General features: G+C 37.2%; 1 protein-coding gene across 1 annotated transcript in view; it reads left to right on the top strand.

The window, feature by feature from the left end:
• LOC139453314 (vitamin D3 receptor-like) overlaps positions 1-16,904 on the top strand; it is a 165,649-nt gene that overhangs the window by 46,560 nt on the left and 102,185 nt on the right. The window contains exon 2 of the mRNA XM_071234980.1: positions 1,161-1,268. Within this exon, the coding sequence (XP_071091081.1) occupies positions 1,197-1,268 (72 nt within the window). The 5' untranslated portion in view covers positions 1,161-1,196. The remainder of the gene's footprint in view (positions 1-1,160; positions 1,269-16,904) is intronic.

Here is a 16,904-nt window from a genome sequence, read left to right as displayed (position 1 = left end):
GTTTTTGATCAAATTTCATATTTTTATTGACCAAGTGTGTTATACCTTTTCATTCACCTGAATTGGCTGAAGGGATAGATCTATGATGTGTTTTATAGCATACAACACTCATAGGTTTAATATATACAATTTCAACATATCGGGATGTAGGTCAGTGTGCCTGTGGAGACTGATGTTGACCGATTTTTTAAATGTCCGGTTTGCAATATTTCAAATCGGACATTTTGCAGTCACAATCGGACAAGTCCGGCGCACAACATGATTTCTGGATCCCTTGTGATAATATCTGCATTAATTTTATTTTAATAGCATTTTTATTACAGTTTTTGTTGCATATTTTATACGCTAGGATTTGACTTGTCAGTGTATTTCAGTATATCTTCAGCAAATACACGGCTTATCTGGAGTTCGGTCTATGAACAGGATAGCCGACAAGATCCTGAAGATATGACTGACATTGTGTTATGATGTACGCAACTACCCTTGTAGACTAACATCTAGTCTCTGAAATGAACATATCGTACATAAAAAAACAGTTGTTCAGTTATCTTAATAAAAATATAATGAAAAGGAGCCCAGTGACTCTCTTCATTTTCAGCAGTGATCTAGACTTGCCAAACATTATAGACTTGCATGGGCTGTATTTGATGTATATTTGTATCAGGGTCTGTAAAGACAGACTACTACCCTTGTCATATTAGGTTATGTATATTGTTAGAATACTTCAGGATTTTACGTTGCAATATCAATGTAAGGGCACATTCGGGGGGATTCCAGGTCGGTAGGATGAGAGGTGGAAAGCATGAAGTAAAGACATGTTAGATTCTATTTTTTTGTTCTTCAATTTTATCTGAATAAATGGCCATATTTGCAGTGTTTGTTTAGCTGGTCTCATTGGTATTGTATTTTAATGTGCTGTTTGGATTTATGTTTCAACAACTTTGCAGGGGGTGAAATAAAAAGAAAATCATATTTACTCTTTGTAGGCTTCTAAGTCCACCCCATTTGATATCGTGATATAACTGAAATAATGAATTGGTCTTAAACCAAACTCACTCATTCATTCGAGACACATCAAATGTATTTACTTGAAGCTGTGTTGTAATAGTGAATATAAACAAAGTGACATATAAATTGAGCTTCTTTCTTCTTGATTACAGTTAATTCAGTCATTTGGATACCTGGGATAGAACTCCATGGCATCATCGGGTGAGGAAAACAACTGGGTGTTTGAAGATGAATCGGTTTCCCTGAGAAAGCGAGACGAGGTAGGTGACATGTTGTTCATCTTCCCGAGGCAAGTGAGTTAATTGACTGTAAAAGTCCAGTTTCCACCCCTGCCGAACTGGGCTGGAATTATGGAGTTATATTCTGGCTGGACTAACGAGTCTAAACATCCAGTCAAATTCATACATGGATTTCAATGTGCAGATTTCCATCGACTGCAGGATTTGCCAAGCATGACTACTGTCAGCTGGGCGTCCACAGATATTTTCCAAATCTTTTCAGTTATTAATCAAGTTGCTCAAATGATTTGATGCATGTCCCGAGGTAAGACCCATTTTGTTACAACATAGATCTTGATTATCGATCCGATGGTCTTGACTGAGCGCCATAATTTTGTTTGATACAAGTGCAATTGATATGAGAGGTTGAATCTGATTGGTCATTAGGAGGGACATAGAAGGAACATAACTTGTAATAGCCACTGGTGGCGCTACGATTGAACCACAAAATACCTGTGTAACTCAGCAAGGCTGGGAACTGGACTTTTGTAGTCAGTTAACTCCCTTGCCATGGGAAGATGCATGTTGTTTGGTTGTTATTGTTGTTTGCAGCAAATGATGACTTCTTTGCACAGTTATTTCCCTTTACAGAACTGCAATGACCTTGAGGTCACATCAGTTCACTGTATGTAGTTGGAGAAACATGACAAGTTGTTCAGCCTTTGAAGATGTATATTTTCTGTGAAGGAAGACCCTCAATAGGGCTGGGATGGGTAACTCGGGTACCTGGGTCCCGTGGGTCCTGAGTAGGACCCTGGTACCCACAGTACTACCCAGACCCGTGGTTAGTCCTTTGACATTTTGCTTAATGACAAAAATTCACTGTAGCTCAATGGTTACGCTAGAAGTTGCTGATGTTTGCATTTCTTTCTGATGATGCACACATTCCTTTTGACTTGTATATGTTTGAGTAAAGATATAGCTTCAGTCAACTTCTGTGTACGCATGATCTGATCATTTAATACATGTATCTTAAAAGTTTTTACATCGGATGCGGTGAAACAGTTCGTTCCCAACTCTTGAGACCTACAGCGGGTACCCTGGTAGGGTTGGGTAGCAGGGGCTCGGGTACCTGGGTAGTAAATTTGGACTCGTCCCATAAACTGGGATAATGTTTGTTCATAAACTTGATAAAATGTAGTGTATTACAAACTTCATAGATGTACCTGGATTTATATATGGTCTAGTCCAGGGGACCTTTTAGTAATATATTAGTGGGATTCAGGAAATGAACACGGAGGTTCCAAGCTGTCGACATCTGCAAATGTCCCTTCATATCCAAGATGTTCTGATGTCATATCATTTCACATGCTCAGAAGCCTTATGCCTATAACAGATGGAAGAGGTGGGCGTACTACGCCACGATTTACAATCCAATGAATCCGTATCACAATACATATGGAAATTACTTTTATGTTGTGTTTTTCAAATCATGCATATGATCATCTTGTTTGCAAAGTTAATATAAGTGACAAGTCATCTTGAAATTAGCAACTGTAATCGAAAATCTATTTGTGACCAGCTTCCTGTATAATGTGTCTGTTACGCATGGGTTGTGACATCACAAAATGGCGACGACTACCAAATTGTCAAAAATGTGGGGAAAGGTTCGATGCGTGGGACCATTTTTTACTTAAAAAAGAAAACATGATCAGAAAATTGAAGATAATCATAGTGTGCAGACACTGCCCCTCTTTTCTGAAATAATCGGGGGAAACACAAAGTTAATGACGCACATACGGCTCATCAGCCACTGAAAATACAAAATGCATGCAATACATTGTGGTATGTATCGCAATATGAATCACTAAATTGCAATACGTAAGACAGGCCCATACATGTCACCAACAGATGGGAATTTCAATGTCGGCAAATCGACCATTGATTCACTGAAATATGAGCATATTTTTACATGCTTTTAGTTTTATTGGCTTATAAATCAATACCTTTTAGCAACCCTCCAGGACTCAAAATGAAATTATCAACAGGTGGGGTATTATAGGTATATCGGTAAATTGAGGTTCATTCTCTCTGCGATACGTATCGCGATATAATTTTTTCATGCTCGATATATTGGGTGATTTCAAATAACGATTATTCTTGCCAAATGCCTTCGCTGCCCCGGAGCGTGTATCCAGGGCCCAAAGAAGGCTTGTACGTTATGTTGCACCAGCATCTTGTTTTGAACATTTATGAACTTTATACCTTAAATTATCAGATTGCTTCTGAATTCAAAATTTAGAATGATGCCATATATGGTAATATGTATCGCAATATGGCCTTGTGCTATGCAAATTATTTTGATACATTTTAAACCTCCAATATCCATCCCAAGAAATTATGCACATCCATCCTCCCTTTGTGAGCATAGAGGATGCAATAGTTTGTGGATGGTAAAACCTTACAAAGTATTTTTATACATGACCTGTGAAGATTCTGGGGTAGAATAGGTCTTCAGCAAACCATGCTTGCCATAAAAGGCGACTATGGTTGTCGTAAATGGCGACTAGCGGGATCGGGTGGTCAGGCTCGCTGACTTGGTTGATGCATGTCATCCTATCCCAATTGCGTGGATCGATGCTCATGGTGTCAATCGCTAGATTGTCTGGTCCAGACTCGATTATTTTACAGACCGCCGTCATATAGTTGAAATATTTCTGAGTGCGGCATTAGACAACAAACAAACAAACATATTTATACACATGTATACGTGTATATACATCCATCAAAAGATAATCCATTTTAAAGAAATATGTCATACTCTAATTATTGAAACTAGCCACCATGCCTCATTGATTTTGTTAAATCAATTACATATTAATTAAGTAACAGCTAAATTAAGATATTGTAACAAACTGAATAATGTTTTTCCACTTTGACACTGTATTATAATCCGTGTGTTCACATTTACAGGTGTTATTGAATATCAATTCAGGCATAAGAACTCAATAACATCTGTGAACATGATACATTGTAATGCCATTAAGTGGCATTTTGGATATAACGGTTCAATGACTTAATGGGTAAAACTTAGAATCTTCAAACAGTGAAGTGTAAAACAAAAGCTTATGCAGATTCATTTATACCAGCTACAACACAACTTTGGAATATGTTACCAGAAAACATAACGGGGGCAGAGACCGTTACACAATTTAAGAATTTGCTTCACGTAAAGGGAGATAATGGTATACACAGGGATTTAGATTATGCATCAACAATCAACTGGATGGCTAAAGGGTGTCAAGACAGATCTGAATTTTGGTTGGCCTGTCTTTTGTGTGTGTTGCTACCTGTCATATCACAGTCCCATTTGTTTTACAATGAAGGGCAGGATATGGGACGATGCCGTAACACTTGCAGTATAATGTACACACACATAGTAGTGAGAAAAAGTCATGATGCTGTTACTGTCTTACGTGCCCCATGCCGTCATCAGCTTAAGGGCCTTGTACACCTCAAGGCCAAATATCTGATCTGCTTTATCAGAGTAAGGCTGTCCGTATTGTTTTTCTGTGTTTCCAATCTCCTGCCTGCCCTGTATTTTCGCTGCGAGGTGAAATAATAAAAAGTTTTCTTATCTCAATTTTTCCCACCACTGTGGAAATCTATGCCTTGATGTGATAGATAAAATACACCTACAGTTGCACACTCAAAAACTCAGGTCAGCTTGATCTTTATTCTGCTATATTTTTTACAAATTTGCTTCCAAAGCAAAGTGATTCGATCTCCATCATGAATTATTTAAAGGACTCTTATGAAGTGTTCTAAACTGTAAAAGTTAGAGAAAAACAGTTTTTTAAATTTATTGTTTATTACCATATTCAACGTAATAAGCACCCCGCTCTAATAAACGCCCACAGCGATATTTGCTAATATATTGGCTAGTGAACATTCCCAATTAGCACCCCTTCCGATTGATGTATGTCAAAAGACTTATTTATTCCTGTATGATATGCACCCTCAATTATGGGCAATTAAATTCTGGAAAAATATATCTGTCGTATATAAACATTTCAGGCTGTCAGCATAAACCACAAAATTTATCTTTCAACTCAAAAATAATATTCTAATAAGAGCACCCTATTTCTAATTTTGAGGGCACCCTGGCGCTTATTACGTCGAATACGATATTTCTATTTCTCCCACCTGCCCTCTTGCTGGTTGAGGTGGGAGATGACAAATGTTAAAAAAAAAAATGATGGACTGACAACCACTAGTGGGTTCCATGTTGTAACTGAAACAGGTTCCATTATATTTTGACAAGCAAAGGAAACACAATGACGTCATGATGTCCGTATAGGCAGGCCGACTTACTTACTTACTTATATTGGAGATTTAACGCGCGCTTTCAGACTGCAAGCGTATGTCGAACAAAGGCCCGGCCAGGCCATTTGATATGTTTCCGAAAAGGGGAAAAGTGAGTTTGTGCAGCCCAGGAGGGGGCCTTTAGGGGTTGCTTATATAGAAATTTTGAAATTTTGAGAGTGGGTGGAGGACGAACTAAGGGAGCTGTGTGTGTGTGTTGGCTGGTTGTTAGATTAGGTTGTTTTGGTTTTAATATTTTATTTGGGGTTTAAATGCGACTAATTAGTCCTTTTTTAAATAGGTATATGCCTGAGGCTTTGAATTTTTCTAATATATTTTGTGGATTTAGGAATGATTCTAGTGTAAGTGCGGTTTAAGATTTAGGGTGGTCTGTAGTGTTGTTCGGTGTGTTTGGTAGTGTGTGCAGTGACCAGCTTGTCTGGGCCTTTGAAGATGGTGACTAGCCAATCAGATTGCTTGGTTTACTGATGAGTAATATTTGTTTGTAAATAAAGGGTTCTAGCTGTTGTTGCCAACAAGGTCAGGTATAGATGGACTCAGAACATACGCAGAGGGCTCAAGTACCTGACCAGGGGACATAACTCACAGATTATCGTATGCAGTAAATCTTGAAATTATTGCGAGCGTGAATTAAATGCGCAAAAGGCAAGTGGTCTTTGATCACATTATTAAACACTGCATTTATATCAACAATCAGACATTTGAGATAGCAGAAATACCAACTTAGACATACGCTGAAAACAAACAACTATGTATTACACTGACTGACTGATATAGGAGATTTAGCGTGCGCTTTCCGAGTGTAGCGTATTTCGCACACGGGACCATTTATTGTATTCCGAAAAGGGTGAAAGTGGTGTGTGCAACCCAAGAGGGGGCTTTTAGGGGTTGCTTATATTGAATTTTTGGAATTTTTAAATTTGGAATAAATGCCAAGGTGGGTGTATTCCTCATGCACTTGAAACAAATATATAAACAGTGTCATTCAAACAGTAATTACATCCTGTGAATTGTCACTGCTGGGGTCAAGACAAGAGTTCTTAACACACTTATGTCATCACTGATCACACCTGCAAGTCCAGACAGACGCCACCCACGCAACAGTGTCTCTGTTCTTTGCGACTGTGTCAAAGGCCAACACGAGCCAGCGTGCATGTATTGTTTTAGTAGAAGTACTCTACTCAGCGTTAATAAGCAGTACTATTTGATGTATGATTGGATTAATGTGAGGTTGGATTAAGGTGAGGATTCTCCTTAAAACCTGACAGAGGACATTTTTGGTTTGATGCACAAACAAACATACTGGTATGTTGTGTGAACTGACGCTCATGAACGCATCACACGTGAGGTCAAAGATCCATGACTCGAGATGCACCATCTCGTGCAGGATTTACGTCTAAAGTTTGGAAATGACGTGCAGCATTGTGTTAAGAATAAAGACACTCTGTGGTAACACTTGACTGATTGTTAGTTTTGTCATTAATTGGTCCACGTTGGAAACATCTCTTCTTAATGTGCATACTTCTTTATATGTTTCTATGGTTTGGGTTTCTTTTGGCAGTGAGTATATTGATATATGAGCCAGGCGTATTGTGCTGCACCTGATATATGGATTATGTTCTGTGGTGGTTGAAGGGAGTTATATTTCCTGCTACTCATGCTTGTGTCTTGTCAGTGAATATGTGTCCGTCGACAGCTGTTTGTCAGCCCTTGAAACATACATCACTTGTAATTGACTTCATGTGCAAACAGCCTGCCTGTGATTGAGCGATTGACAATGTGTTTATCTAACTGGTTACATTTACGATTTCATCACAGGGTCACAGATGGAGCTTATCAATATCAAGACATATATTTAATGTTATTGTCAGGTTATCTTTGTGTTATTTTAGTGTTATCTTAGTGTTATTTTATTGTTTTTTCCTGTTATCTTAGTGTGATTTTAGTGTGATTTTTATGAGTGAGTGAGTGAGTGAGTATGGTTTTACGCCGCTTTTAGCAATATTCCAGCAATATCACAGCGGGGGACACCAGAAATGGGCTTCACACATTGTACCCATGTCGGGAATCGAACCCGGGTCTTCGGCGTGACGAGCGAACGCTTTAACCACTAGGCTACCCGACCGCCCGTGATTTTTATGTCATCTCAGTGTTATCTGAGTATTATTTTTAGTGTTATTTTAGTGTTACCTTAGTGTTATTTTATTGTTTTTTAGTGTCATCTTAGTGTTATCTGAGTGGTTTTTTAGTGTTATTTTAGTGTTATTTCTTGTCATGAGTGCCAAAGACACTAACATTTGAAAAATGTGCAAGGAAAACAACAAAACTTGGTTGAAAAAAAATAGTGAAGTTGGATTATCTCCCTTTTTTTATCATTTGGCGACTGATAAATTGATATTTTAGTCAAAGAGAATACAGTTTATGGTTTGATTATGTCCTTTGTTTGTGTCAATCAGCGGCTGATATATCGTTTTTCTTTCGATCGTATGGAACATTTGTTTGGATTGATGTTACATCAGGATATTCTTGTGGCAATTTGCATAAAGTTTGAAAACAAATACCGGTAGTGTTTTTGTTTGAAATATTCCTTTTTCATTGATTGAAGACATCCGAACTTCAGCCCTGGCTGTTCCTTTCACATCTTGTAACAGTTAATCAGTCTCATTAAAATCAGATCTTAGTTCTCGCTATCGCTAAACAAAGATCTGAGGACATCCCATTACGGGTCACGTCATGAGACTACCTTTCATCTGACCAATCAAAGCATTGCTTACCGGATCATGAAAGTGACAGTCAGAATGTGTTTTCTAATCATGCAGCCTCAAAAACGTTAACACAGGTATTCTGAATGACAGCCCGTACGACTGATTCCATCAAAATTATCGTCTGTCTCTCGCTTCCGTGGGATAAACATTTGAACAGACGAGGCATTGCACAGTACATGGGAAGCACTGCCATACAATTTCAACCATATTTTAGATATTCCGGAATGTTCGTTTGTACTGTTTTCAAAATTTTAATCGAGAACTGTGTCAACATATTATTCAAACGTAATCTGAAATGGAAGTCGCCAGATTGAAACGAGTGCCGTAAAGCTCGAGAAAGCTGCTTTCTAATTGACTGATGTCAATGGCTTATTCCTAATACAGTTTCGGAAAACACAAATTATGACTTAATGGGTAAAACTAATCTTCAAACAGTGAAGTGTAAAACAAAAGCTTATGCAGATTCATTTATACCAGCTACAACACAACTTTGGAATATGTTACCAGAAAACAAAACGGGGGCAGAGACCGTTACACAATTTTAGAATTTGCTTCACGTAAAGGGAGATAATGGTATACACAGGGATTTAAATTATGGAAGCAGATTATGCCAAATCATTCACAGTCGCCTCAGGCTTGGCTGCAGGGATCTTAACGCAGATCAGTATAATATATATATATTTGATACAAAAACTTGTTCCTGTGGATATCATACCGAAGATGCTGTACACTTCTTTTTTGTGTGTACAAATAACTATGCTCTTTGAAATGAAATGTATTTTTACCAACATGGTTATTCTTGACAAACAGTGCTATGCGGAAATTCGGATTTGAGTAAGGAAGAGCAAATGCTAATATTAGATTCTATTCAACACTTTATATTAAAAACAGATTTTCAGTTAAATGATTGTTCAAAATAAACTGCAACTAGATTTATTATATATATACATCTAGCTTGGCATGTACAATTTATTTGTTACATCTAACCTTCATTGTTGCATTCAATGTAATATGTCCCATGTGTAATGGAGTGGTATTAACATAAGCGCTTCGCTTGTTTACCAATCCATTTTCACACTTTTGTGAAAATAAATATGTTTAAACCACAGAACGTATTTCTGTGAGATATATTTGCAATATCTGGTTTGGCCATGCTCAGTTTAAAGATTTATTGACTTAACTAAAAACTTCTGTTTACCCCAAACTAAATCAATCAATCTATCAATATTGACTCAATAATTCAAAAATTATAAGTATGAAGACAGACTTTATGTTCAGTGCACTCCGCTGAGCTGTTTGTGTGTGAAAATGTATACTACTCAAAAGAAGTTAAAGAACACACATTCTTTATATTACAATAGTTGATCTGTTTTCATGGCATGACATTTTGACTCTTTCATGTTACTATAGATAATCTGTCATGACATGACATTTTGATTCTTTCATGTCACTATAGATAATCTATCATGACATGACATTTTGATTTTTTCATTTTACTAAAGTTGATCTGTTTTCGTGGCATGACATTTTGATTCTTTCATGTTACTACAGATAGTCTGTCATGACATGACATTTTGAGTCTTTCATGCTACTATAGTTGATCTGTTGTTGTAGCATGACATTTTGATTCTTTCATGTTTCTATAGATAATCTGTCATGACATGACATTGTGATTCTTTCATATTACTCTATATAGGTAATCTGTCATGACTTGATATATTGTATAATTGTAAATTTTGAATTCAGAAGCACTCTGATAATTTCAGGTATATAGCTGAAATACTGTTGAGTGCGGCATTAAACAATGAACAAACAAACTAGAAAATGTTAGTGTGTCATTTTCCTTCTATGTCTTAAAATAGTAGGATTTGGTATTTATCTGTTGTAGCCTTTTCAATACATCCACACACAGGTAAAAGTTGCATGAGCACAAGTTGTACTCTCAGGTGTGAGTCCCCAGACCAAATATTGGTGAATGGAAGCATCTTGAAATCTTAAAATCCTGAAGTCTATGCCTTTTTACAGATGAAGACAGGAGTCTTGTTCATTTGAACATCCACTATTGAGGGTTTCAAGACTAGCGAGTAAGATTGATAGTGGCGACGTTTACTCTGTGCGAGTGGCCTAATCCATAGGAAATTTACAAGGAAAAAGGTTCTCAGAGCAAGAGACCCCTGAAATAGTGCTTTTTCAAATTTTTTTTTGTGCCAGTGTTGAGCAACCTATTCTGGTTGTAAGATGCAGTTTAATGGATTGGGTGGTCAGTGTCATTGACTTGATAGCTCGTGTGTCATCACACCCCGACTGCTTAGATTGTGTTTATGGATGAACAACTTCTCTATTACACTTAACAGCAACGTTTCGGTGTAGGTTCTAACACTGTTATCAAGCAAACCGTCAATCAACCCTGACCAAGGCTTTTACATACACCTGGCGTACCATCAACTCATCAAAGACCCCAATCAGCCATAATCCTGTTGTTTATCACTGGCTACATTCTATATTTATGTCACTGACTTGACCGATGATTGTTGTCAAGACCCCTGTGTGTAAATAACAGGCTTCTCTACTCCAGTATAACAATATCTGATATCTAGTCTTCTGTATAAATATTGCCTCCTACCTGTATATACTTGTCACCCACACTCTGTATATCTCTGGGGCGGTCGGGTAGCCTAGTGGTTGAAGCGTTCGCTCGTCACGCCGAAGACCCGGGTTCGATTCCTGACATGGGTACAATGTGTGAAGCCCATTTCTGGTGTCCCCCGCCGTGATATTGTTGAAATATTGCTAAAAGCGGCGTAAAACCATAGTCACTCACACACTCACTGTATATCTCTGGCTTGATAACGGCGTTAGAACCTACACCGAAACGTCACTCTTAATTGTAATAAAGAAGTTTTTCATCCATAAATTGTTATCCTTACTTAGTACTCCAACTAAATGCCTATCAAAGAAACAACAAACAAGACTGACGTCATACAGCTCAACAACCTGAGAGGGATCATTTATTTCACATCATTGATCTAGTTTCTTCTGCTTATCCACCAGCAGAGCTTGTACATGTATTATCACGAGCATGTTAAATCACCATCAAAGGTTTCTCTTTTTCAACTGACCAGATTTTATTCTCAGGATCATCATGCTGATGTAATATCAACATTGAGTTAGCTTCCCGGAACAATGTGTGTTTGATCAGCATGAATAATAATCTTGATTAGTGACAATTAGATAAAACATTGATTTCCTTTTTATCTTAGGGATTATGAAAAATCGGTGATGGGAGTGATTTATTGTGATGTTTTTGGGTGTGTCTATGTTAATTGTTCTGTTCCTGATCAACCCTGCTAATTACAAAGGATAAGATAAAAAAGGGTGTTTAAAAATATGTTAATTTTGAACAGCATTTTGCTTGTTTATTTACTGTAATATGCAATATTAGCAAAATGCAATTGAACAGCATTTTAGACCTTATTTATTGCAGCTCAATTTATTTCATGAAGTGTTTTTTTTAAAATTGTTTCATGACTTGTAGTGTTTTTCCTTTTCCCTTTAAGATTTGGGAAAAATCTAGAAAACAAAAGAGTTATTGATCAGGCCTGTCTAAGACATATTATCAAACCTCCATGTCAGAATGATGAGATCTGATTTGTCAAATACTGCAGGGGAATAAATGTCTCAGCGGGGGAATAAATCTCTTATACCCCACCACAAGCAAGTGAGGCTGCACATGGATTTCTGAGATGCAGAATAACTCCTTTATACCTCGCTTCAAAGCGACCATATTTCTTGTTTTGCTAGGCGTTGTTTTATATGCAGGGATAAAGATTATCAAGTGTATTGTCTTGTTAACTAAGCGGGGACACAGGTGGCCCAGTCATCTAAGGCTGTGCAGAGTTGCATCTCTTCGGCATGCCAGAAACCTATGATTGTGGGTTCGAATCCCGGTTCGCCCCGATTATGTTTCTAGGTTTGTCAGCACCATACCCGTGCTCGTGGGTTTCACTGAAGTGGTTAACGTCGGAGACCTGCATCACTTCGGGCTTTCCTCCCACATTAAGCTGACACGCCGTGATATAACTGGAATACTGTTTAAAGCGGCGTCAAACACAACTCACTCACTCACTCACTCACTCACTCACTCACTCATTTAAGCAGAGTTAGAATTTTACACTCGCCCACTCTCCCGAGGCTAGTACAAATTCCAGCGGGATGGTTCAAAATTCCCAATTTCCCCATTGTTGTAGCACAACAATTATCTTTACCAGGCTAGTATAGCTATGAGTTTGCCCCGATTATATTTCAAGGTTAACCAGAGTCACTCACTGTCTGACTTCTGACAGGACTGCCGCCATGGTCTAGTTTAGAGCGTCTGCCAGAGAGCGGAAGGTTAGGGGATCGATCCCAGGTCGAGTCATACCAACATACGTTAAAAGATGGTGCTTGTTGTTACCCTGCCTGGCGCTCGGCATTAAGGGGCGAAAACAAGGCTCGGAGTCAGTATACTGTGTCTGAGTGGGGTATTCATGTTAAACTATGGCATGGTTTCTCAGGGAGTTAGCACTATAAAATCGGCATAAGTCTGGTCTAGTACAAGCATCCACACACACACACACGTGCATGCACTCGCTATATAAGTGCAATAATCTTGGATGCGATGTTAAACCCAGTTGACTTCTCTCCTTGCAGTGTTAGCATGATCACTGATAGAAAGTAAGTCTATATAGCACTAAGAGGTTAAGATATTATTATCTTAGCTAAGATTACCATCTTATACCCAACCTGCGTCACAATCATACCAAGACCACTAAGTACATGTGGAAGGTGTCTTCTCGTACTGCCTACAGTGCACTTTGCCTAGTGTTATCAAAACAGCTTCATGTTTCAAGGCACACAGTAACAAAACCTTCACCCCTGTACCGTAATGAACTCATCCATGCAATGCCATTGTCAACATGCAGACAAGGACTAATTTTAGACTTTTAGCCGACTTGTAGTTTATTTTATATGAACATAATAGAAAATTGATAACAAATATTTGATACTTCTCACAATGTAAAATCCAAGATTTGATCCCCCAAAAACATTATTAGACATATATATATTTGATAATGAAAAACATTTGATATTTGTATTATCATTACAATGAAAATATGAAATCCAACCCTTATAATACTTGAATACTTGTAATACTTGACACTGTTATTATTAGACAGTGTCAGTTCAAAGTTAGTCCAGTTTCAGCCGTAGCCGATCAGCATCAAGGAACTGGAGTGAGCTCACGACACCAATCTGTAGATGTTCCTTGAGCCTGACGATACATTGCTCCAGTTCACAGTACATCTTCTTTCGTGGTAGGGGTCTTTCATTTGATAATGTATTTCTTTCAAAGGATTTATTACATATGAAAACGCACTGAGTTCCTGTTCATCTACCAGGTGCTGAAAGGAAATATATAAACAACAACATGTTTCAAAGCAACTCACATGTTTTTCAACAGAGAGTAAGGTAGTAATAACACACAAAATACTTTGGACTGGTCCACAATTAATGTAAGGGGTGCATTTTTCATAGCTCAAGATGATCCAGTGTAGAATAGGTCTTCAGCTTGCCGTAAAAGTCGACTGTGCTTGTCGTAAGAGACGACTAACGGGATCGGGTGGTCAGGCTCGCTGACTTGGTTGATGCATGTCATGATATCCCAATTGCGTGGATCGATGCTCATGATGTCAATCACTGGATTGTCTGTTCTAGACTTGATTATTAACAGACAGCTGTCATATAGATGAAATGTTGCTGAGTGCAGCGTTAAACAACAAATATCATCATCATCATCATAGTGTAGGCAAAGTGCACTAAAAAACAGCTTTTCTGTCGGCAATCGGCACTGTAGGCGATTGGAGAAAGAACCCATGTGGAATAGGCCCCATCAGTAAAGTATAATCGTAAAGTTGATCGTAAATCCTAAGATCGATGGTAACAAAGACTATTTTGTGCTGTGCAGCGCAGGTAATTTGTGATGAAATCGAGCATGTGTGAAAGAACATGGTGACAGCTTGGAATAGCTATTAAAAAAAAAAAAGACGTTGGGTTGAACAATACAACAGGTGGAATTCTTCACTTTAATATGCTTTTTATTGACTTGCAACATGTGAAACTGTAGGCTGGTAACTGAAAATAATAGTGAGGTGAGGTGAAATGGGGTTTAAAGTTGTTTTCAAGACTATTGCACTAATATATAGCGACGTGCATGCATATGTGCGTGCTTTTTGTGTGTGGCTGATTGTTCTAGTCTGGACTAATGCAAGTTTTATAGTGCTAGCCCACTGAGGTACCATGCTTTGCTGACATTTAGTCCCAGAAATAAATTATTCAAGATACAAGATATAAATGAGTTTATTCATATTTCAGGCCTTAAAAGACCCTTAGTACAAATCAGAGACCATGGTCTTTGTACGAATATAGTTACAAATGTTGTCTAGTGAGGGTTACAAAGAGTTTACAATTCTTCCTGTATTCTAAATACACATAGGAGATATTTGGTAAGTTTAATAAAAGAATCTGAATTAGAGATGGAACAAATGGAGAGTTACCCGCCCCTACAATTGTGCGCAGTCAAATATATGGACAGATATTAGCGATCTGTATGAAAACAGGAGATCATACTCTGTTTAAATTAGGGCTGTTATCAGTGATTCCTTAATTCAGATCGATAATCATTGATGCAAATCCATGCCGCTTTGCTCAGTATCAAGGTTAACTCAAACAAGTTCACGTTTAAGTTTGTCATGGTAGAATAGAGATAAACATACATATTTTCAATTTAGAGCTGGGCTTCCTGTAGATTTAACCACATTAAATTTATTATTTGAAACCTCACACAGCGAGTTCAGTTCTTAATTAAAGTTTGCAAGGTTAAATCTACAGGCAGCCTAGCTCTACATTGATGACATGGTGAGTGACACTATGTGTGTCTCCTAAAAAAAATAAAAAATAAAAAATGTGTTTCATTAGTGTGCCATGCAGAAACACACTTAATCTTGAACCTACCTTATCATTCTAGACCTGTGAACATCCGGGGTAGAATAGGTCTTCAGCAACCCATGCTTGCTGTCAAAGACGACTTAATAATGCTTGTCATAAGAGGCGACTAACAGGATCGGGTGGTTAGGCTCGCTGACTTGGTTGATGGATGTCATCGTATCCTAATTGCGTAGATCAATGCTCATGATGTCAATCACTGGATTGTGTGGTCCTGATTCGATTATTTACAGACTGCCGTCATATAGCTTGAATATTGCTGAGTGTGGTTTTAAATAACAATGAAAAAAACAAACTAACTATCTAAAGTAACAAAAATGACTACGGCAATTGGACAAAGTCTTCAGCTGGCCTTGATCTGATTTTTAGGTGATAACTGCAACAGTTTCTTGATGAGCTTTGACAAATTATGGATTTAGACAAATATATTTTGTTGACGGGTTATATGTCAATAATAAGACAATATGGTGGTTATATCATTAACTGTAACATATTTAGTCTAAAACAATTTCTAATCATAATTTGATATCAATAAATCTCTACTAAAACAAAACATCTTGACTTTGTAAGCATAAGTTGGAGCTAATCCCTCAGTGTGATATAATTCTGTCTTTATTTGAATATACTCTGTCCTCAAGACGTGAAACTGTTTGTGGAATTCATGGTTAACACCTTTATTACAATGGAGGTAATCAATGTGGGTACAAGATGTAGTTTGAGTGTGTACAAACAATTGGTTTCTGCAATTTCAATGAGTTTGACATGAACACTCATTAGGCCACACTTTTTCAATTTTATGTTTCACTGATTTATTCCAGAGAAATGGCGGTCGAAATTTATTTATTTATTTTATTTTATTTTATTTATTTATTTATTTATTTATTTATTTATTTATTTATTTATTTATTTATTTATTTATTTATTTATTTATTTATTTATTTATTTATTTATTTATTTATTTATTTATTTATTTATTTATTTATTTATTTATTTATTTTATTTATTTATTTATTTATTTATTTATTTATTTATTTATTTATTTATTTATTTATTTATTCATTCATTTTTATTTATTTATTCACTCAGCCAGTATAGTACCTCTGCCACAGGCCAGCATCATGTGACGATTCGTCACATCTTTCACAGTCCATTCAAGATATTGCATATGCTTTTCATCCGTTTCATGTTTGACAAGTCTACACATTTTCATCAACAAATGTCAAAGAATGGTTACTGTTCATTAAGAAAGTATGCTAAATCGTGAAAATCTACTTGTTTTTGTTGTAGTTATCCTTTGTTTACCTTGGTTGTACGGCTCCACCTGCTGTCATCGAAGCCCAACGGAGAGCTAGTGATACGGTCACTTTGATGCATAAATATATATTGTCATGCAACTCACTGTCGCAGTTGTAGTAGGATATCTATATAATTATGTCAAACAATATGTTAAGCGCCCCCAAGTACTTGCATTATTCCGTACTATGCT

The sequence above is a fragment of the Haliotis cracherodii genome, unplaced genomic scaffold, assembly GCF_022045235.1.
Source record: "Haliotis cracherodii isolate W230 unplaced genomic scaffold, xgHalCrac1.p SCAF_9, whole genome shotgun sequence".
Classification (NCBI taxonomy): Eukaryota; Metazoa; Mollusca; class Gastropoda; order Lepetellida; family Haliotidae; genus Haliotis; species Haliotis cracherodii.
This window is presented reverse-complemented; position numbering and strand designations above follow the sequence as displayed.